Raw genomic sequence first — 24,950 nt, 5'->3', positions numbered from 1 at the left:
CGAAACCCTATCTCCACTAAAAACACAAAAATTAGCTGAGCACGGTGGTAGGTGCCTGTAATCTCAGCTACTCGGGAGGCTGAGGCCTAAGAATCACCTGAACTCAGGAGGATGAGTTTGCAGTAAGCCAAGACATCACCACTGCACTCCAGCCTGGGTGACAGGCGAGACTCTGTCTCAAAAAAAAAAAAAAAAAGCCCCAAAATAAATTATTAATAAAAACACGAGACAGTAAAAAAAGCAAGAAGAAACATGAGTTAAGGGGAAAATGCTTAGAACTATTAAGAACACTCCAAATTTCAAGTCCCCCTAGTGCCCAGGAAAAAATAGCCATAAAATCTCTAAATGAATTTGGTCCAAGAAAAAATTAACAACAACCTGCGTGGGGGGACCACTTCCTTTTTCAGCTCTTTTTCAAATAAGCATCAGTTAGAGTGGAATTTTGCCAGAAAATAATTCACCTAATGTCCCATCTCTGCATCATTCTCTGTGGGATTCTTTCTGAGGAGCCATATAATCATTCTGCATGTGCCCATACCAATCAAAGGGCTCCAGGATGCAATCTGTGGTGGGCCAAGATGTCTTAAACGAGTTTTGTTTCAATGGTATAGATCCCCACAGCATCAAGTGATTTCGATCCTCCATGTCTGGGACCTTGTGACCACTTGTGCCAATACCAACTTCCTTTCTGCCCTTATTCCCTCTCCAGTCCAAGTCAATCCCAGCTCTTGGCTGGAGACACACAATAAATTTCTAACTAATCTTCTGCTTCCATCTTGACCCTGCAATTCAGTTTCTGCACATGATCTTCCTAAAGCCTCAACTTTACCATATCACTCTCTAAATCAAATCCCTTCAAAGGCTTTTACCAGATCTCTAAATTCCCAGCACCTAGCAAATTCTGGAACTTCATTTGGGTACCAATTTTGTGTTGAATGAATGGTAAATAAGCAAGTTCATCAAGACCTGGAGTCATGACTCTAACAGCAGAAGTTTTAGACCTTAGGATATCTTGCAGTCATGAACCACATCTCATGTTTACATACCTGAAACATTACAAACCAATTGAAAGACGAGTAAGATATTCAACAGATTTATCTACTTCTGATTTTGCTTCTACTCTATTTGTCTGACATAGCAGATCTCTAGTTCTTAACCCCTCTTTACCCCATCAGAATTGCAGATCTACTATCTGGTTGTGGCTTTCAAAATCAAGTTTAGCAACCTGGGTGTCAATCCTGCTGTCATCTACTTAGGCTCCTGCTTCTGTTTCCCAACTGAAAGCTGGCCCTAATTCTGTTTCCTGTTTCCTAGCCTCCTTCCTTCCCATGTGCCTTCCTGTTGCAGGCACAGTCATGCCCCAGACCCCAGATCCCATGTCTCTCAACTGCTGCTAGGCAGGATGAGATGCTGAGCCCTGACCCTAGAGCAAGGTGGTAGGACCCTGCTCTACTACAGAACACTTTTTATGTGACTGTTAGCCAAGCCATCTGCCTTTCTCCAAGCTACTTACTTCCTGATGTCCTGTCTCCAGCATGCACCCACCTACCACGTCCATTTATTCATTCGTTCAACACTTAGATTATCTTCTAGACAGTGCAGCTACAGTGTTAATGAAAGATGACTGAGGTATACTCTCCACCTCTGAAGAAAGAGAAGGGAGTAATTAAACAAGTGGTAATATGTCTGCATGGGACCTCTGAAACTGACCAATTGTTCACAGTGGTTCACCTCTTACCCTCTACTTTGCCTTAACAGAACTTGAGTCAAGATTCTCTCCTTCCTACAGGTCCCTGAATTCTGCTTGGCCCCAAACCTGAGCAAGCACTAAACACTGAAACGTGAACCCCTTATTAGTTTGTGCTGAGAATCAGCTGACCACAGAGGGACAATTCCTGTCAGACCCCACTGATCATTCCCCTGTCCCACTGGTCACCCCTCCATTACTTGCTCCCTTTTGCAATTTTAATTAAGCTTTTGCTTATCTCTACCTACCCTATATAAGAGAAGTATCTTTCTTTTGGATTTTGTGACACTTGTCAATTTCTGAGGTCAGAACATTCTCTCTGTGGCAATGGTCTTTCTTCTGAATAAAATCTCCCCTTATCTAAGTCTGGGTTTGTTTTCATTTGACAGAACACATAGAAGAGATACCTTAGGTGGGAAGAGGACAGGATGAAGGTCAGAGAAGGCTTCCTGGAAATAAACTAAACAGAACAGAAGGAAAATAAGGAAACAGAACAGAAGGAAAATAAACATTGGCTGGGCACGGTGGCTCACACCTATAATCCCAGCACTTTAGGAGACTGAGGCGGGGTGGATCTCTTGAGGCCAGGATTTTGAGACAAGTCTGAGTAACATGGTGAAATCTTATCTCTACTACTACTACTACTACTACTACTACTACTACAAAAAAAAAAAAAAAAAAAAAGAAAAAGAAAAGAAAATGTTAACCAAAGTAACATGGAAGACACGCAGGGATTCCAGGCTGTGGGGTGGCACGCGTGACTCTCTTGCCATGTAGCAGTACGTTCAGGTCCTCATCAAGATCACCATCTCTGATCTGTTCTCTGTGAGCCTGAGTGGAATTCTTCATGCCACCTGCATTTGGCGATGCTCCCAAACAACTGCACCTGGCAAGCTGTCTTGGCTCCTTTCTCAGTCCAGACCTGGTCCTGTGTGTGTGCCCACAAAAACACACGCACACATGTTCTTCTTCCTTCCAATGTGCAACCCCTAGCCCCAGCATGTCATGTTATCTCCAGAGCACCCAAGGAGTCAAGTAGTTATTATGATAGATGCAGGCCATCTCCACCTTTTCATGGACTTTCTGTTCATGGCAGCTCACTCTGTAGGCTTAGGTGAAATTCCTGTAGCCTAAAGAGATCTGAGACTACAAGGACATGACAAATGCCAAAAGGATAAGCTTGACTGGAAACTCCACGAGGACTGGAAGCGGGTCTGACTCATTCAGCGTCATATTCCTACCACCTAGAACAAGGCCCCAACACACAGTAGGGGCTCAAATATTTGTTAAATGAAATGTCACATCAGCTCACGTGAATAATTCCATCTATCACAGGGTTTTCTCTGGCAATAACACCAAGCAACATTTTGAAGGGGAAAGTGGTGGTTGCCCTCCACGACATGAAAGACACAAGGCTAGCAGTGCACTCTGAACATCCCTATTTCCCTTAATAGCCCGTTATGCACATGCCAGCCATGATACATGATGCAAATGTAACTCCAGAGTCGTATGACTGTGAGTACCAATACCTTGGAAATGTATCTGAGCTGCTACAAGAGACGTTACTTTTTTTTTCCTCACTGCTACAACTGCCAGAAGATATGTTTAAATCATTACTTGAAATACGTTTCCCAACCAAACGCCTTCCCAGAGCTGTTAACAAGAAACAAAATGTGCTGACTTGAGTTTCACTTTCTTTCCATTCCTCTGCCTTCCCCTTGTGGGACCCCCAGTGAATCATGAAATGGTTTTAGTTAGGTAAGAGTCAAAAAAGCAAAAGCAAAGAAAGAAGCCTCATCTGTCAAACATGTAGATCCTAGAGGACAGAGACTCTGCAGCCCAGCTCTACCAATGGATGTAACCCCTGAAATAACTGGTACCGATTTCAATCAACTATTCATCTGACAGCCTTCTGATTTTATTATATTCTAGATCCATTTATTTTCAAGGAAACTATAATTGTCACTTAATTGATACACGATGAAGTAAACTGAGAAAACACACACCTAATTCTCAGGCCAACTCTTTTAGGGCCTATAAAAATGACGTAAATAGATTCTGAAGTTGTTTCATTTCTGCAGAAGGGTGTTTTTATATTACGTTCTTCTATCAACACAGTAACTACAGAGTGCATCTTAAAGCTCTCATCTAGTGCTGGAGTTTCCAAACACAATGGCTTTAACAAGGAAATGACTTTGGAAAGGAAAATAAAAGAAAGTGATTTCTCTGGGGCTAAGCACAGGGGAGAAGTGCACACTTCTTGTCCTGACTTGCGAGGCATGCAGAGACCAGCTGGCAAGGCTCTGACCACAGAAGCTAATCCCTCAGGAAAAACTGGATAATCCCAGATCCAAAATTCACCCAAAAGAACCAGGACACATGTGGGCTTGAGTCAGAGAGAACTTCATTAATCAGGGCTCAATCCGGCAGCATAACTGGGAGATGCCATGTAAAGATGAAGGCAGAGATTGAAGTGATGCTTCCACTTGCCAAGCAATGACAAATATCACCAGCAAACCACAAGAAGCAAGGACAGAGGCTGGAACAGATTTCTCCCCACAGCCTCAGAAGGATCCAACCCTGCTGACACCTTGATCTCAGGATTCCAGCCCCCAAAACTGTGGAAGCCAAATTTCTGTTGTTCAAGCCACCCAGTTTAGGAGCCTTTGTTACTGCAGCCCTAGCAAACTAATGCAGTTGGCAAAGGGGTTTAGGCAGCAGGAAAAAAATAACTGAAACAGGGACCACACAGTTCATGTGACAGATCCTGCTCCTTTTGAAGCATTTGCACAGGGATCTCTGGGAAACATACTCAAACCATCACTTGAGGCTAAATTTCCTTATTCTTGGGAATTCACATTTATTCATTTGTATGACACTAAAAGAACATGAGAAATGTAAAGACAGAAAGCTAGAGGGGGTCAGGGCCCCATACGATAGCCAGAATTCTGCTTGATGGCTTCATGCATAGTCAGACCATACCAGCTATGTGAGAATAAAGACAGAGAAGGAGACACTTCAACCCAGTCAGGTCAAGTTGACAAGGAAAAGGTAATGTGTCGTGATCCAAAACCAGGAGTCCAGAATCTAGAACTAGGTCCATCTTCAAGGATGTGAAGTATAAATCAAGTGTCTGGTGGGACAACACTGTGAGTTTGCAGCAACAGAGAGGGGCTCAAGGTTCACCCAGGACAACCGAATACAGAGTCCATCATGACAAAACCATTCCAAACCCTAGCAACTTGTGGGTTGATGCTGGATACAAGCTGTTGGCCTTGGCTAAGACTCAGGAACTGAACAAAATTGAAACTGCTGCCAAGGGCATGGGTGATACTAGGTAGGAGTGATCATGGAAAACAGGGACTAATACTGTCACGTAAAGCCACACACTGATTGCATGTAAGAGGATACATGAGAGTAATCATCAATAGATGAAGAAATAAGAACTGTCAAACTCTAGATATTTTACCCATATTAAACATTTCTCATGTATTATATTACAAAGTTGGCATCATATTCTACATTCAACTTTTTGTACTCTTTTTTTCTTAGAAAACTGTGTTTCCACTAGAGTTGTCTGAATTAATTTAACTCTTATGCCACTGTGTTCTTCCTTTGAGCTTGGTGTCCATAAGCTGTCCTTTTCCACTGTCTCATGCCAGATATTTTCGTTATATGAACTGCAGGATTCCCTCTCTCGGGCACGGTGCTTTGGGGGCAATGTGTCTAAATGATGCCTCCATTAAGGCAAAGATCATGTGAATTTGTAATCGTTTGCATCTCCACCTCCTCTGATACACAGTGACCTGCTGGAAAGCAAAGACCATGATTTGTCTCTGTATCCTCAAAGCCTAGCACAAGTATCTATTGCCTGGTACATGCACTATAAATGCTAACTGAATTGATTCATTCTTAAGAAGATTCAAAATGAAAAAAAGCAAGCAGAATTGGTGAGCCATTCTTGACTGATATTTCATGACTTCATGTATTTAACTATGTGCCAGCCCTATGCAAGATAATACATTAGTCATGTGAAGAAACAATAAGATTGGTCACTGCTAGGGTACAGAGCAAGTTTCAGGAATGGCAAGCACAGGCTGCCTTTAATTGAGCACTTAGCCATTCTGCTGCCTTTTGCTCATTGAGAAAATTTGGTACATATTCAGGCAGCAACACCCCTCAAAGGCTACCTGCTGGTGTTGATGGGCTCCTTACAAGATACAAATTGAGGCAGGGCATGGTGGTTCATGCTTGTAATGCCAGCACTTTGGGAGGCCAAGGCAGATGAATCACTTGAGGTCAGGAGTTCAAGACCAGCCTGGACAATGTGGCAAAACTTTATCTCTACTAAAAATAAAAAAACTAGCCAGGCATGGTGGCACACACCTGTAATCCTAGATACTTGGGAGGCTGAGGCAGAAGAATCGCTTGAACCCAGGAGGCGGAGGGTACAGTGAGCTGAGATCACACCACTGCACTTCAGCCTGAGCAACAGAGTGAGACTGGGTCTCGAAATATATATACATACACATATATACACACATGTATATACATACACATATGTATATATACATACACACACACACACACACACTGATCATTGTTGAACACTAGCCATGAGCCACACATTGTTATGTATGATCTCACTCAATTCTTATACAACTGTTACCCCACTCTACACATGAATAAATTGGGGCACAACATGATTAAGTAAGTTACCAAATCTCTTTGCTGCAATATGACAGATCTGGAACATAAACTCAGCCAGTGAGAAGTTCTCCCAGTGCTGTCTGGCTAAGAAATTAGGGTTGGAATGAACCTACAGATAAGCTTTGGTATTTTCCAGCAATAAAAACTTCAACTTTAAGTAATTTAACATTATAATAACCCTTGAAGATTTCCATACAGGTTATGCGTTATCAAAGATAATGCACAAGCCATGTTTGGAAAGAGTTCTGCCTTTTGGTTCCCAGAGGCTGAGCAAACCTTACCCCCTGACTCACATTACTAACACAACCGTGAATCTGGTGACGACAGTCACTCAACAGAAATTCATGAAGCACTTGCTACATGCCAGGTACTCTACTGGGTATTAGAAACTCTTGCACTGAGAGAAAACAGGTCCTGATAGAAGACATTGAAAGAGAAATCAGAACTACACTCAGAGTGGCAAGTGGTACCACAGAGTTAGGTACGGGGACCCTGGAAGCACATTGCTAAGGAGGAGGCAACATACCCCAAACTTGTCTTCAAATCTCAACCCTTTTGAAGTAGCAACTGAATGATCACACTCAAGCAGAAACAACTATTAGGTTATATGGTAAATAATATTCAATAACCAAGGATGACAAGAATAGAACAGGGTAGAATACTTAGCCCGGGAGTGGGTAGATGGCACTGAGAACTAGGGAAGAGAAAAGAGAAGGGAGGTGATCAGGAGTCATTTGAAAGCTTCCTCTCTGGTCTTTGCTGTAGAATGTTAGCCATATAGGGCTAAGATTGAAGGTAATTAACAAATCAAGCAAAAACCACTCTGCTATTTCAAATATCGTACAGGTAGCGTATCTAGCATCTTTAGAATAATATATAGCTTTGTCCTACCTTGGGGTGGGGGGGAACTGTATTTTCCCCCTTCCTTTCACTAGTAATGCACTTTGCAGTTTATAAAGAACATTCACAGGAATTATATCATTGGATGATTACTGAGCAGAAAGGGCCTCCATTTTACAAACAAGGAAATGAAGTCTCAGAGAAGCTTGTTAACCAAATCTCATAACAAAAAGAGGAATTTAAAGAAGTGCTTCTGACTCCAAGGTTGGCTCTACTGCATCAAACTGCCATTGTTTACTAAAAACTTAACTACAGCATTAGAATCATAGGTTTTGAAGCACTTATTTGAATGCTGTTTGCTGTTTCACATTAACAGCAGCTGTTGCTATTTGGCGGTTACTAAGCCCTAAATATTAGGAAAGGCTAGGGTGAAGAACAGCTTTGAAATGGCACTCTATTTGATCAGGTTCTGCAATAATTGTTAAAATTATATGCACATCCTTTGGATTCCTATAAAGCTTCTACAGTATCACTGCACCTGCAGTTCCAATTTGCAATTTTCTCAGCCCTCCTTTGAAGTTATTCTTGCCAATTACCTGGTGTTAATATTAATTAAATATGATTTGTAACTCAAAATGTGGTATTATCAATGGAACTCAGCTGTATGAATATAAAGTAAAATTTTCAATTGAATTAAATAGTTCCCTTTCATTCATAGTATTTTACAACATTAATACTTTTGTCAAATTGATTTTTGCCTGCTGGAAGTCATTTTTCCAAAGCAATGAACATCTAAGGGGAAACACTGCTCTTTATGTATTCTTTCCTTTCTGTCATTGAAAATACTTTGTTTTAATCTTAAAGTAAATCCATTTCAATTAACAGAAACTTGGTTCTTGTTCATAACCCAAGAGGGGAAAATGCTTTCTTTTAAAACTATACTAAAATATGTTAAATATATAATCAGTGAACATGCTTCAATTGTATACTAGGGATGAAATTTTCCTTACCTTATTGCTTGACCCTCACAAAAAAAAAATCACTATCAAACTTTTTGGCAACTGTCATTTTATATATACAAAAAAATGAATTAATTAAATTTGTTTATTCCATTAACATTTCAAACAGAGATCTTCCAACCCAACAGCTCCGTGGTGCTTTCCAACTCTAAGCCGTTAATATTCTGAACATGTCAAACAATAGTCAGAAGCTTCCAGCATTTGCAAACCCGGGAGAGAAAGTCACATATAGTGGAATATTTGACAGAATCAGGTCTATTCTGCCCCCTGTAATGTATGCGTTGATGACTTGAAGGCCTGCCATCTTCAATAAGCCATTCATAAACACAATGACTGATTAACGAAGGTGTGCCACCATACTGTGCAAATCCACAGTGAAAAGATATGTTTTCACACATTCCTTTTATCTTCAAAGATAAAGCTTTAGCTTCCTTGCCCCTTATAATGATAGCAGTAGTATTAACATTTATTATCCTCTCTTCTTTTAAAAATAATCTAATAAGGTGAGACAAAGAAGGGAAGGAACCTGTCTAAAGACTCAGGAAATCATTTATTGAGTCATGAGCCAGCAGGCCCAGAGCTTATGATGGAAAAGCATGAGTGAGTATCATCAACTCCGTTACTACAATATCAATGAAACAGTATACCTATGAATTAAAACAGACAGAAATAGAGAACTGTGTCCCTAACAACTAAGGGTTGTGTAACATGCAGGTCTTAACCAGCAGCAACTAAGCTGTTCCCTTCCCTCAAGCCAAAAGACCAAAGGGGGAAATAAAAATAAATGAGCCCAGATGGAATTCTCTGGATGTCTGTAATTTTCCAGGTGTCATCAAAGAGAAGCTTCTTGGAATAACACAAAGTGGTGCAGTTGAACAACAGGTACACACCTACATTGGCAATGTCTATTTTGCTCCTACAGGGAAGCTCTCAATTACCTAGGAAAGCCAGACAGATACCAGGTTCCCATCACCTACCCCAGTCTGGAACCCTGAATTATCCATTAGGTTACCTCATTTATCCAAGGGTCAGAATTGGGAGAGTAGAATTCCGTAACATTCCAAAAGGAACTTGTGAACTTGCTATCTTACAGGCTTCCCGATTAACCAAATTCTGTCTGCTTAAGCCCCTCTCAACCTTATGACTAAGGTGTTGTCCTCCTGGCCCACCTCCCATTACTATCAGTGGAAACTAACCTTCTGAGTATACCCTCTCTCACCCTCTGTTAGGATTGAATTATCTCACAAGAAAAATACACTGAAATCCTAACCCCAGTACCTCAGAATGTAATCTTATTTGGAAATAGGGTCATTGCAAATGTAGTTATTTAAGATGAGGTCATACTGGAATGGGGTGGGCCTTTATACTAATATGTCTGTAGTTTTATGAGAATACATAGACAGAACAAGAAGGAAGAAGATGGCCATGTGATAGTAGAAGCAGAGACTGGAGTGATGCATCTACAAGCCAAGGAATACCAGGGATTGTCAGCAAACACCAGAGGCTAAGAAACACAAGGAGGGATCCTCTCCTACAAGTTTCAGAAGCAATATGGCCCTGCTGACACCTTGAGTTCTTATTTCTAGCCTCCAGAACTGTGAGACAATAAATTTCTATCGTTTTAAGCCATCTAGGTTGCTATACTTTACTATGAAACTAAAATACTAAGTGAGATCCTCTTAAGGACCTCACTTCATGTAGGAACCCTAGCCCTAACCCTAACCCTAATGTGCATGTTTAGGTATGCATTCTGGCAAAAGTTCCTGCTTTCTTATGAAACACTGCTCAACATCCTTAAACTTTCTTAAGGAGCTCCTTGTATCATTTCCCATAATGCATGTCTTCTTCAAAGGAGTATGAGAGCCCTCTCATGACCACAAACCCATCAAAAGAGAACACTCTGTCATACTGTTAGCTCCCCATTAGAATGTCTAGGCATTTATTCCCACACCGTATGAGTCTGTTCTCACGATGCTAACAAAGACATAACCAAGACTGAGTAATTTATAAAGGAAAGAGGTTTAACTGACTCACAGTTCCACATGGCTGGGTGGGTAGGGTGGGCTCACAATCATAGTGGAAGCAAATGAGGAGCAAAGTCACATCTCACATGGTGGCAGGCAAGAAGGCTTGTGCAAGGGAACTCTCATTTATAAAACCCTCAGGTTTCATGAGACTTATTCATTGCCATGAAAACAGTATGGGGGAAATCACCCCCATGATTCAATGGTCTCCACCTTGCCCCACCCTTGACACATGGGAATTATTATAATTCAAGGTGAGATTTGGGTGGGGACACAGCCAAGCCATATCGCACAACTTTATATAAAAGCCTTTCCCCATGAGTCCATCCTCATTCCCCTTTACTTCTCACCTTAGCAACCAACCTTCCATACTGAAAAACCATAGGGATGGAGCTGCCTAAGGCCTTGGGAGCCCACCCCTCACAACAATGTGCCCTGGATGTGGGATATGAAGTCAAAGGAAACCATTTGGGAGCTTTCAGATGTAATGACTTCCCTGCTGTGTTTTGAATTTGCATGTGGCCTGCAGCTCCCCCACCTTTTTTTTTTTGGCAATTTCTTCCTTTTGGAACAGAAATGTTTATCCAGTGCCTCTACTCACATTGTATCCCAGGAGTAAATAACTTGTTTTTGATTTTACAGGCTCATAGGTGAAAGGAATTTGCTTTGTCTCAGATGAGACTTTGGACTTGGACTTTTTTTTTTTTTGAAACGAAGTCTCCATCTGTTACCTAGGTTGGAGTGCAACGGCATGATCTCAGCTCACTGCCATCTCCACCTCCCAGATTCAAGCAATTCTCCTGCCTCAGCCTTCCAAGTAGCTAGGACTACAGGCACATGCCACCATGCCCCACTAATTTTTGTATTTTTAGTAGAGATGAGGTTTCACCATGTAGGCCAGGCTGGTCACGAACTCCTGACCTCAGGTGATCTGCCCTGCCTTGGCATCCCGAAGTGCTAGGATTATGCTCATGAGCCACTGGACCCAGCCTGGACTTTCCAGTTAATGCTAGAATGAGTTAACATTTGGGGAGACTATTGGGAAGGCATAACTGCATTTTGCAATGTGAAAAGGACATGAGATTTGAGAGGAGCCAGGGTGGAAAGACATAGTTTGGATATTTATCCCCACCCAAATCTCATGTTGAAATGTAATCCCCAATGATGGAGGCAGGGCCTGGTGGAAGGTGTTTGGGTCATGCGGACAGACCCCTCATTGCCTGGTACTGTCTTTGAGATAATGATGCCTCAAAAAATATGGTGGTTTAAAAGTGTGTTGCACCTCCCCTTGCTTCTGCTTCACCTTCTGCCATGATTGTAAGCCTCCTGAGGCCTCCTCAGAAGCCGATGCCACTATGCTTCCGTACAGTCTGCAGAACCCTGAACCAATTAGATCTCTTTTCTCATAAATTACCCACTTTCAGGGATTTCTTTATAGCAATGCAGGAATAGCATAACACACCTCCAATGTCTAGAAAATTAAGGATAAAATAAACACCCTATGATTTGAAATAATCATGTGTCTATGTCAAGCCTTCCAATTTTGTCTCCCATACATCACTATACAAACTATGCTCCAGTCAAACTGTGCTATTTGATGATGCCATCTATATTTTTTTCCTTCTCAGCAATAATCCTATAATCAAGAGATGCCCTGGGCTGACACTATAACAGCTGTGATATCAAGGGGCTATTTGTCTTTATTTTATCAAGTGTCTCTTGTCCCTCTCCCCTTCAGAAAGATCTCAGCTAGGGAAGAGCCATCACTGAAGTCTCATCATAACCACCATACACTCATAAGTTTCATTCTCCCAGATTCACAAAGGACACTTCCCGAAGTCTGATTTTGTTAAAATGAAAAACCTTCTAATCAAAGTGTATAAGCAATTCATCACTAAACCAATTTTCATTTCACCATCATTCCATTATGATCTGCCCAAGTTAATCAGAGGGAAGACAGAGGAAGCCTCAATTTAAACTGAAATTTCTTAGCAATCAATGTTGCTGAAGAGAAATTCAGAACAAAGTACAGAAAACATTATGAGTTGGGGAAACATACAATTTTATTAATGGGCAGACATTCCAAAAAATGAATTTATCATCTCCTTCTCAGTCAAGCTACTGAGCTTTAAAAAACACACTACTAACATGGTGACAGAGATGTCATCAATGTTGTAGTAAGAGCTGCAAATGTTACAGAACTAATGAATTTTCATTAGAGACATCAGATAATTTCAGAATGGGTTAAGTTGCTACCATTTGCCTTTGCCATTAATATCATTGTCATGTAAAAGGTTTAATTTTCAGCTATTTTTGTTCTAGATAAAATCTTTGTCATTAAAATGAGGGATGATTTTGATATTTAATATATTCCATGGCATACTCCAGTGTGGTACTAATTTGGCCTTTTCAGTATTCTGCATATTAATTGACAATCCATCCCTCCTCCATTCCCCAGATAAGTGAGAACTGAAATAGAATGGACAACCAATCAAGTCACAGAATACTGAAAAGATCAACATAGAAGAAATGTGTTGCTCTAATCAAGAGCATATACAAGGCACTAAAATTATTTTCTCCCATGCTAATGACTATGATAGAAACAGGAATAATGAATGGCACCATCTAAATCCTTTTATGTAACAATATTATCAAAGCATAGCAATGCTCCCTAAAAAATAAAAGCTAAGTATTTTAGTCAAAAGAATAAAACTGTGGTTTCACTTAACTTTTAGAACGATGCATTTTGTCAGATTCGGCAACAATTGGCAGATTGTGTCCTGTTTTGAATTTTTTCTAGTAATCTATCTCATGCAAACAAAATGTGTCCTAGAGTTGCAGAATGTCCAGGAGAACTTCAGAAAACTTAATTCAATACATACTCTATTAGTTTCCTTCTCTTATAGAATTTTCACTCTGGTAAGAACTGACATCAGTTGCTTAAATAATACATTAACCCTGTTTCCAGAAGTGATTGTTTTCATTTGAGTGGGCCTTTCCTCTAAGGATAAACTTTAGATTTTTATCCAAGAAGATAATATAATTTGTCATAATTTAAAGATCAATTGAATGTTTTGGATCATTTTTATAGCAGTAATGATATAAATATCTAGAGAGCAAAGATTATGGCATCATGCGCACTTAGAGCAGGTGTGAACAGTTGTCCAATTTAATCAATTAACCCAATCTGTCCAAAATGACCAGGCTTTTTACACATTTTCCACAATAGCACAAATGTAGAACAAATGTGAAATATACTAAATATTGTGTGTAATTTTCTATGCCCTACTATGCACAGAAAAACTTGCAGTCATCTGCAAGTCTCTCAAGTGAAAATCCTATTGCAACAACATTAGACTTTTTGCCCTTGTAAATTAAGGTTAAGCCCAAATCACTCCCATGATCTTTTCCTGAGTCAAGGCGTTCAAGAAAAACAATAAATTTATCAACATAATGTCTTCCTTCAGGCTCAAAATTACTGAAAAACAATCAATGGACACTTAACCTTTCCACAAAATATTATTAGTCTTATAGAAAAACTCATTCATTTTTAGTAAGAATAATAGTATTTAACAATAACATCTCATTTCATTCACAAAGATATGTTGCTGACAAATCAGCAGTTAAGATTTGTGCTCTAACTTGTTTCTTTGTTTTGCTCTATGTTTTCAAAGCAGTGAAATGGATTTACAACCTCATTGGTACACTACAAGATGGTGAAATGCCTAGAGACTTGAATAGGCACCTTGAAAAAAAATGCCCAGGACAGAGGTCAGCAGTACCTTATTGTAAACAAGTTTTTACATCTTGCCCTTCGTTATATCCTAAGCTTCACAGCTTCAGTTGAGAATAAAAATGCAAAAAGTCAAATATGACAATAAGAATATTGCTGAAGTATAGCCTTGGGGCTACTTCAGCATTGTTTTAAGATGATTACTAGACTTAATCCCTCTAGTGTTGGATGTTAAATTCCACTGACTTTTTTCAATTTAATGACTTGCTAATGTAAACTTCCATCTAGAACAATCAAATAGTATGTCATTTATTCAAATTTACAGTGGCTCTAATGTGCCAGCAAACTCCCTTGTCAAAACAGACAACTTTAAAAAAATGTTCACTTGAGTCAGGAGCCCTACTTCCTAAATTAGCACCAAAGTGTCACCTTGATAGACCTCTGAACAACAAAATTGTTTATAATAAACCAAGCTTCCCTCTAGAGTGGACAGCCTAGTTCATGCATCTGTAGGAGTTCTAATTATTCCCTACAGATAAAAGAACACTTGAGAAGCTCAGGCATCAGCAACCTGTCGCCTCCAAATACATTCATCTGATAAATATATGCTTACCAATCTCCCTCGAGATCTGAGTGAAGGCCTCCACACCGCTCTCGCCATAGTTCCCCTCAGAAGCCAGTGTTGACACATAATTCCATCCCAGTGCCGTCACGATGTCCACCATGGCTTGCGCTTGGTAGGAGTCAGGTGGGACCACTCGAGAGAAAAAGTCATACCTGGTGTTATCACTTAGCTCTGGGGCTGTGGATGCATAGCTGATTTGAGGTATCTGCAAAACAAATGGTGGGTCATTTCAACCCATGAAGAATCTTCAAGAATGGTGGATTGTCATAAGAGCTAAACAGCCAAGGCTATACCAGAAACACAGACATATCAGCCTGAAGCCAATATACAATTTTATGACTGCCAATTAGAAAGTACTTTTTAATGGTCCATAGGTTCACTTTCTCTCAATACACAATATGTCTAAACAGTCAGAAAGAATTTCATTTGCTTTAGTTTCCATTGTTTTCTGGAGCCAAAGCAAAACATTTGTGCTTTTTGTTGATGTTGCTTTTTCAGTCTGTACATGATAAGCTCTGGTGCAAAAAGGAGAGAAAAATGAAGGCATATGCATCAGAAAAGGTCACCTCTGAAACTGGCTTTAGCTTTATAGGACACTAATGCTATACAAAGACTAACAAGAAATTTAATGAGATTTGTTTGTACACTTAATGTCATTTCAGTCTTAAGACAACATTTTCAGTAAAGTATTTTAAACATATAGTTTTGCAAGTCTATCTACTATTTATTGATATAATCAAAGTGCTACAAAAGGATTTGAGAATTGCCAGCAGTCACATATCCTCTCATAGAAACATCTTTCTAACTCCCCCAAAACATCACAGAAAAAGGAATCCAGACCATAAATTCTTTAAAAGAAGAGACTATTTTTCTTTTAATGTGATGAATTGCTAGAAATTTTTCAAAGCGAGGAATACTATGTCATTTCTCAATAATATGGGAAAGTGAATTATGTGGTTGTGCCTAGTAACTCCTCTGATGCCATGCTGTGGTACGAATGAAAGTTCAGAGATCAAAATGACTCCGAGATGCCTAATTCAGGTGGCTTAGTTGAAAATGCAGGTTTGACTCGTACATAAAAAAGTTAACTCCGTGCTATGTCACAAGCTGCAGCTAATGTCAGTGCTCAAAGAAGATATTAGAGATTGCAGTTCCATCTTTCCACACGGCTGTGCACTCCGGGATCCAACAGTCCCCACCACCATCTAGACAGATGAATCCCAATCTGTATAAACGTTTCAATTCCACTATTTTTTTTAATTTCTTTATTTTACCTTTGGTGCATACTATATCTGGCATTTCTGCCCATGTTATCCTTCCCCACCCCCTGCTGTCTCTCCCCTACCTCCCCCAACTACCCCCAGTGTGTGACGCTCCTCTCCCCGAGTCCATGTGTTCTCTACTTGTAAAGCCCTCAACATCTAGATAATCTTCTTCCTAAATCCAGAGAGTCCTACTCCATACTGGTGGCCAGTGAAATGACAACAAAGTTCCTAAAACGTAAAAGTCGCCTCGGGAGCAGCAGCAGAGCAATGTGCTTTGGAGCTGTCCAGGGTGCTGACAATTCGTTCAGCTTCCGTGTAACTTGGATTCACCTACGTTGGCCGTAACAATGAGTACCCAGAAGAGTCTGGCCCATTTAAGCCCAAATTCTTTCTAGTTCTGTTCTCCTAGTGGGGACCATGTTAAGTTACTTGTTAAAACTGTGGGACCATGTGGGACAAAGATGACCTGACCCTCCTCATCCTGCCCTTTGCCTTCTCTGTCAGATATGCTGGCCTCACCTTGACAAATTTTTCCCCTGGTTAGATTTTGTGCCTCCATAGTACATGACTACTTGCAAGAACACCCCTCTAAATCTCAAACCACATACCAAACTTTGGCCCTTTTCACCTTTTCTTGTTTGTTTTCAGAGGGCCTGGGAAGGAAACCATGGATAACTCAGTGAGATCTCCCTCTTACCAGGTAAAAATCTCCCAAACATCAAAATCATGGGTATTTCTATGTTCTAATGAAATAAAGTTAGCCATCTGACCTTCACTTTAGAAGAAATTCTGTGTATGTGCAAGTATGGGATGTGTGGAGGGAATAGGAGAGCATTCTACAGCAAGTTCTATAGCTCTATACCATTTCCTTGTCCTATTTGGATTCATAATTCTCTCACTTCCTAAGGTACTAAGAGTCCAGCCATAAAATGACTTACACAATTCCCACCCTGCCTATAATAATAAGCCACCCTTTCTAAAAATGAGCAGAAAGTGTGAAAATTGAGTGTTTGAAACCAAAACTAATTATCTCAAATTACTACCTTCAGTCAGTCACTTCCAGGCTGTTTAATTAGCAGTCAGCCTCATGTTTAGGATTAATTAAACAGGTGTAAAGGGTATATAAAATAAAAGTGCAGATAGAAGATGGTTGTTTTATTAATTCAGTAATGGATTTTCTCCCCAAAGTCTTGAAGAGTTTTCTCTTTTCAGATTAATGTGTAGGAAAGTAATGTGAGCATATGTGTTTGTATTTTCATTTTTTCCGTCTACAATAATGCACATTAGGGTACATGAATAGTATTTCAAGACAAGTTTTCATGAAGTCACATCTCATTTTTATTTTGTTATGGTAGACTACTAAGTATTGGCTCATTAGGCATTTTAATATCTGTGCCAGCATCCCCAGTATTTCTACCATTCACAAATTAAACCCTCCTGGCAACTGAAGTAGAAATTATTTAAAGACCTGGGATGCTTCTTTTTCTCTTCCCTAGATCAAATAGACCCTAACTAGCCCCTTAACCTTGGAGATTTCATCTACCAGAAACACAACAATGATAAAAAGGTGGTGAATGGTAAAGAGAAGTGGAGGAATAAAAATCAGAGGAAAAAGAAGGAAAGCATACCAAGAAAAAAATTGCCAGGAAAAGTACCCATCATCAGTTCCCCCATTCTTTAAAAAAAAAGCAGTATTTTTTATAAGCCTCTGTTAACTCCTATTGCCAATGTAAAGGATAAAATCCAAGCTCTTCAGTCTGATTCACAAAGACCATCAGATTCTGTCTCATCTTCCTCTCCTGATCTGTACCTTCTCTCCATATTCTAACAGCATCCATACCCTTCCCCAGATCAGGAAGTCTTAATGCTTTCCTCTATCTAATGATCTTCTACACAAATTCAATATCCAACTCAAAAGTCACCTCCTTCTGGGGACCCTTTCACTAACTCCATCAGACAGGGCTGTCTTTTGCTATTCCTGTCTTCCAAAGCCTCCACCACCTAACATTAGAGTCATGACTCTGCTGGTTTATGATCCTCAAGACCAAGCAAGGTCTCTGTTTATTTGGTATCTCAAACACCAGGTGGAGCAAGGGCTCAATGAATGTTTGAGGGAAACTGACTAAACTGGAGCAGGAAATTTAATACAGCTTCTTTCCCACCACCTCCTCCCCTGCATTCCACCAAAATATTGTGCAGGCAATTCTCCATTTGACCCTCCTGACCCTTCCCCATCCTGCCAAAGTGCCTAGGAGGCTGTTCTCTATGACCATATTGCCCGGGCTTCCTTGCCTCTGGCTTCTAGTTGAGTTTTGCCAGAAGGCACCAGCAGAATATGGAAGGGTGAGGGGAAACAGAAAGAAGTTAGAGTATTTATCCCCCAACTTCTTCCTCCACTGACTCAGTGTTTCTTCACCTAAGCCCTCACCCACAGCTACAGCTCTTGCCAGATTGCAGTGACTACTCTCTACCGTTATCTCTGCAGGTCTCCCTACTGTTGCTGGCTCCTGAGCACTTCATTACCCCTTGTTTTTTCTATCTGTGCCCATGCTCACGAACAGGCTTTTTGTGAACCTCTTTTCCATTACTTGTGAGTGTGCCAGAAGCCTGATGAACACGGCCCTATGACAAGTCTCTGTAGAAGACAACACCGCTGTGCTCCCCCGGCTCAGTGCTGCCCTAACCTCAGCTCTTTTCTAGCCACCTGTCCTTTCCGCTTTCTCTACTGCTGTCCTTAGGTGACTTTCTCCTTTCCTTTCTCCTTCAGTTCCCTAAGGCATCCTATTGCGTATTTGAAAACACCTGTCATTTTGTTTTTCTTCATTCTTATTTTCTTTGTGCTGAGGCTTCATAAGAATATAATATGTGCTTGAATAAGGCCATATTTCTATTACTCAAAGCATATTTGAGGCAATTAATTATACAAATCAGGACACTCATCATCACTCTCTTTTTCAAAAAATGTTATAGATTCCACTTTTCTAATAATTATTTTGATTAGAAAAAACTCTTCTCTCACTACATTCTTCACTTCAGCCAACAGCCCTCTTAGGGAGCTCCAAAACAAATATTTTCCCTCTCACTCTCCATTCTTTTACTGACTTTCCCAACATGGAGGGGGAAACAAATCAAAGCCAGAGTTCTACATTTATTGGGCAAAAGAGGATAGCAGGCTCTCCCTTTATTCTCTGACCTGTCTACTCATATCTCAGGCTTCTTTTCTCTATAATGTCAAGAGACTAGGCAGGGCTTCAATTCTCAGGAAGGAAGCCCACCCTCTTCTCTCCATATTCCACTGGCAACCAGATGTTTGAGAAATGCTTGAAGCCCATGCTACTCATTGCAAGTGAACTTTAAGTCTTCTGTGCAGGCAGAAGTGAGTCCCAAGGTTGAGATGTGGTACAAAAGTAGGAGCCACAGGTTCAAGTTGAATTATCTCCAATACAGTTCTTAACAGATAGCCATGTGCCTGGGGAGTTATTTGGTGCTTGCCCAGCTATTAATAAAGCTAATTACTTGATCTACATTTAATTAGCTTTTCTGTGAATACTGGATTTGCAAACTCTGAGAAATTCCAAAAAATCTGGCTTAGAGCAAGGAGATTAAAGTTCTATTTAAAAAAAATCATTTACATATATTATTAATAGAAGTTATCAGAGATTATTATCATCTAGTGTCTGTTCTCCTTTTTACAAGTGAAACCTCCAATTTTCACCTAGCCACCTAGAATATGACTACATTTCCTAGCTTTCCTTGCAGTGGTGAGTGAAGCTTCTGAAAAGTATCCTTAAAAGGAGAAGGCATGCCTTGCTCATGCTCTTCCCTCTTTCTTGCTGGCCAGAATTTGGACATAATGTCTGGAGCTTCATTACCCATCTTGGGCTATGCCCTAGCAATGGTTAAACAAAAATCCACACCCTGCTCCAAGCTACTGTGATATCTGGATTCCTAAAGCCACTTGACTCTTCTTCCTGCTTCCATTCATGCCCTTCTCAAATCTGTGTTATACCAGCATGAAAACTTGTATTTAAAAAAAAAAATAGATCTTAGAGTCCTTCAATCATTTCTCCATTTCCCTTAGAATATAGCTCAAACCACTTGTCACAGGATCCTTTGAACTGGCAACTGACCACCTATCCCTCCCACTCACCTGATCTAACCACCCTGGCTTCCTTTTTGTTCCCTGACCAGGCTAAGTCCTTTTTCACCTCCAGCACTCATACATATCAGCCCGTACATTTTCCCAAGTAAGTCCTTCCTGGCCTTTCTCCTCCTTCAGCCTCAGCTCAACAGACCTTCTCTGACCACCCCATCTAATGTTGCCTCCTCACCTTCCATTATGACCTCTTCACTTTACTTATTTCCTTCTTCTTCATAACTTGCATTAATTTGTGTATTCTGTTTCCCCTACTAACATGTAGATTCCACAGGGTTATTTTCTACATTGTTTACAGATGTAACATGAGCTCCCAGGAGATAGTAGGTGTTCAATAAATATTCATTGAAAGTAAAATGAACCTATTCATCCCATTAATCAAGACTCCTTATTTTCTCCTTCCATGTATTCTAACTTTGAAACATTTTTCTATAAAACTACTTAAGTTAAAAATCATCCATTTCCCATATTTTTTATTAATCAAAGATCTATTCAGCTGCAAAACTTCTGATCACACAAGGTATCTGTTTTTGCCAAGCTGAAGTGACAGAATTCCAGTTCAAATCACTGAAGTGTCGTTTCAGTTGTAGCCTGTGCAGTCTCCTCAGAGGAAAGCATACAATTGCCATTTTGCTTTTTCAAATGCCAAAAAATGGCCACGGACACTTCATAACCATCTTGGCAAACACCTTGACAGCCCATGAACTTCAGTGTGTCATTAAGAATAACAATTACATTTCTAATCAAAGGCCAGCATCACAGATTATTTAATCATTTACCCCTCCTTGCTTATCTTTATCTGTAAGACAGATATTCCAGACAGGGATAAAAGTGCTGACATATTCCCCAAACTGACTGTGTCTCTCCATGTTGCCTTCACTGAGCCTTACTGTACATGACCAAGTGATGAAATGAGGGATTTTTGCGGCTCCAAGGAGCTCAGAGACTTTTAGACACCAGAAATACTTTTTTTGTGGTCCAAGGAAGTTACAACTTCAGCAGCCTTTTTAAGTTTTCCCACTGCTTGCACATCAAAATATTGCGATAAGCTTGAAACTTGCCTTGTCTACTAGAATGGCATAAATTTTGCATCTGCTCACCACAGTTACTGGCTTGCTAAAGATCCTAAGGAAGCCAAGGTACCCCTGACAAGGCTAGCAAAAAGCCACCTAAAGCACAGCTTAGATGAAGTCCCTCAAAATTTGTGCTACTCAAGAGCATCATTGGTTTTATTCCAGTGAAAGGTCAGCTTGAAGCCATACTCTTCCCCTAGGGGCTAGTGCTTGCCCAAGTACTTTTCCAGTGATGGTGGTTAGCAACAGCAGGCCATCAGGACAATAGCTTCCTGCCACCTGGCCTTGAGGTAGGTTTGTTTTTGCTGCAAAACTGAGGTCAAGGAAAGTATAATTATTATAGCCATTTACTTTGTCTTTTTATACCTGAATGCTCTCTAGTATTAAAGCTACTAGTTGCTTGTGGCAAAACACAAGTGTACAATCAGAAATTAGATATAAATGAGAAGTTAGGGATACAAGTCAATGTCCTGCACTGGCCCAACTCTCCCAACCCTGCCCTGAGCTGTCATGCTCCTCCCACCTTCATGAAAACATGCTAAGGAGAGGGGAAAAAAAGAAAGGAAACGTAAAGCCAGAGAGTGAAACAAAAAGAAGATGGATGATCACCCCGAATTTGCATCCAAAAACATGAAGTAGTAGTATTCCTTTCCCAAATCAGGACCGGCTCAGAACAGTCCTGTCCACATAGTAGACAGTTATTAAGATCCCTACTCGTACAAGTTGGTGTCAAATGGGAAATTCAGTCTCTGGCCCTTTCTTCTCAGTCGAGTTCCTATAGTAGATTCAGAGGAGGACATGAGCCTTTGACTTTTGATGCATAAAGGAGCTTAGCAAAAGAAAAAGGAGAGGAAGCCTATTGACATGGGAAATCATGGGGTCAGGGAGAGCCAGGAGTGCACTATATCGCACCATAGTTTTATCTTTCTCCTCAACAGGAGCTCACTAAGATCAAGCAAAGCTTTGCATACATACCTACACCAAAGGGGCCTGTGGTTAGTTAACAGAGCTGAGTGTAACACAAAGTTAAGGTTTAAGGTCATGAGTTGAATTCCATTATTGGCCAGGATGAAGTCCTGGCCCAGAGGGCACCAGAACCTTCCTCTTCACAAATGCATAGCACACTAACAAAGTCAACCAGAGAGAGGAGAGACAATATCAATCCATTCTCACTGCTAGATAAGTAATTCAAAGATTTTTTGCTACTAATGGTGAACCTAAAATTTTAGCAAATCATAAGAGAGACACTTTCTTCAAAACATAAAGAGTGTTTTTGTATCTATGTCCGCCTGAAAGTATAAATATATATTACATTTACAAAGTCATATGTTAATTTCAGATAATTCATTTGAATAGACCATTGAATTGTAAAGGGGTACATTTTCTCACCTCCTTTTCAAGGTTTTATGTGAATCATAGAGGCAAAGAAAACAAATGACTCAAGGAGACTAAATAAAGGGACTATTTTCAAGGCAGGAGCAGCATATAGGGAAGGCAATGGAAAGCCCAATACAGAAGGAGTCAGAGGTTGAGGCTCGCAGTTGCCACCTATGAGCCCTACGAGAGAGAGCAATTAGAGAGTCATGAACGGAAGCTACCTTGAGGGGAACAGTAACCGCCCTAAAAGGATACCGCCAGCCCCTGGCAACCCCAAAAGGAAATTACATTCTGACCTCTCCCTCATACACACCTCCTGCTCGGTCTCCCTCTGACCAAACTTACTGGAAGCCAGAAAGCAAGAGAACTTGACTTTGCCTGCACAAAGGAGCCTTCCAGGGCAGCCAGCAGACGGCAAAAGAGAGAAAGTCATTGTGGCAGGGCAAGCAGAAGCTATCTGGCACAGGCACCATGAATCACTGCTCACTGGACACGTGAACTAAGTTTATGGATAGCTGTGCAGATTTTCAGTTTTCCATGTTATATTGCTTTTTCATAATTTGATGCTTTCAAATATTTTTGACAGAAAATCTACACTAAGACATTTTAATTTGGCTATTGAAAATCCCAATCCTAAGATTAGACCAATGAAGTTTGGATTTCTTATGGAGAATGAAATAACTAATGCCATGTTTTAGAAAGAAATGTAATGATTTTAATCAAATTGGTAATGGCATTTTGACTTCTAACCTGTTTATTTAAAATGAAAGAGAAGCAATCCGTGAACATGAAATAATTTACATATAAACAACCATAATTATACCCTATAAGATTGAATAAACCTTTTTTTACATCCGCTAATTACATTTGACAATGAGAAAGCACAACAGCTCCTTAGGGAAAGAATTGTTCTAATCTATCAAGTCCTAGTAGTGCGGGGATTTTTAAGCCTAACTACCCCAAAAGTTTTACTAGCAAGTTGGATTTAAAACCTTCACTTTCTAAGAAAGGGACTTAGGCTGGGCCCAGTGGCTTACACCTGTAATCCCAGTCTTTTGAGAGGCTGAGGCAGAAGGATCACTTGAGGTCAGGAATTTGAGACCATCCTGAGCAACACAGTGAGACCCCCATCTCTAGAAAACATTAAAAAATTTGCCAGGCCTAGTGGTACACTTGTAGCCCCAGCTACTCAGTAGGCTGAGGCTGCAAGATCCCTTGAGCCCAAGAATTCAAGGTTACAATCAGCTATAATTGGACCACTGCACTCAGCCTGGGTGACAGAGCAAGACACTGCCACTCAAAAAAAAAAAAAAAAAAAAGGGAGGACTTTAATATTCCAACTAATTTTATAGTTTCTCTAGTTTATAGCATCTCCTTCAATTTTGCCTTTAAAAAAAATTGAACAGTTTTATTTACATTTCCATGTATTTCAGTACTCCATGATTCTAAAAAATTATAATTAGTACATATGCAATATTACACAGAAATTTAAAAGGCTAATTCAATATGTATACTTCTTCTAATAGTTAAATTTAATGTTTTTTTAATGGTTACTTTTTTATTAATTCATTCAACAAATTAGCTCCCACTACATGCCAGACATGGTGACAGGCCCTGGAGATAGGCCTGTAAACAACACATGGTCCTCCCACCCCCACAGAGCATATGGCCAAATGGAAAAAGCGGGCATTCAATAAATAATCAACCAAATAAACATTTAACAGCAATTGTAATAATTGTTCCAAAAGCTAAATACCAGCTGCTAAGAATTACAGGGCCACTCACCTGGTCCACAAGAGACAGGGCAAGCTTCCCTGATGAAGTGACATTAAGCTGACATATTGAAAAATGAAGAAAAAGGAACAAACTGAACACCAGCCACAGATTGCCTTTCACTTGAGACCTCCTTCAGATGTGTACACCACCCAATTTGCAGAAATGAAGAGAACAGGCAGTCTACTGACAGGTACTTAATTCTAGAAAACTTGCCACAGGGTGAAAAATATTAAACCACAGACCATCATCTCCCATGCTTATTACAAACACCATTTTCAAATACTATATGCATAACTGGGGTTCTTATGCCGGGACTACTAAGAAAATGCTATGTAATTTATCATCGGGGACTTGCATTACATTCTCACAGACCTCTGAGTCCTGAGGCTTATAAGGGTAAGGCATGAAATAAATGAATGGATAGATGTAGGGTAAACAGATGAATGAAAATAGAAGACACTAAGAAGCAACTTTAAGTCAAGAGCCCCAAAAAAATGTATACTTATATTACTTATAAGCGCTAATGTTTGTTTCCTTCTTTAGGAAAGCAAAAAATACGTGATTGAGAAGTAGTAGGAAACTCTTTTCTTTGTACTCAGGCAGTG

At 40.1% G+C, this 24,950-nt stretch overlaps 1 protein-coding gene across 4 annotated transcripts in view; it reads right to left on the bottom strand.

Moving 5' to 3' along the window:
- GRM8 (glutamate metabotropic receptor 8) overlaps positions 1-24,950 on the bottom strand; it is a 799,760-nt gene that overhangs the window by 645,522 nt on the left and 129,288 nt on the right. For all 4 annotated transcript variants that reach the window (XM_074379115.1, XM_074379113.1, XM_074379116.1 and 1 more), the window contains exon 3: positions 14,687-14,903. In XM_074379115.1, coding sequence (XP_074235216.1) covers positions 14,687-14,903 — 217 coding nt within the window. The remainder of the gene's footprint in view (positions 1-14,686; positions 14,904-24,950) is intronic.

Source organism: Saimiri boliviensis, chromosome 10, assembly GCF_048565385.1.
Source record: "Saimiri boliviensis isolate mSaiBol1 chromosome 10, mSaiBol1.pri, whole genome shotgun sequence".
In the NCBI taxonomy this organism is placed as follows: Eukaryota; Metazoa; Chordata; class Mammalia; order Primates; family Cebidae; genus Saimiri; species Saimiri boliviensis.
The sequence above is the reverse complement of the archived record's forward strand: the minus strand, read 5'-3'. Positions and strand labels throughout refer to the sequence as shown.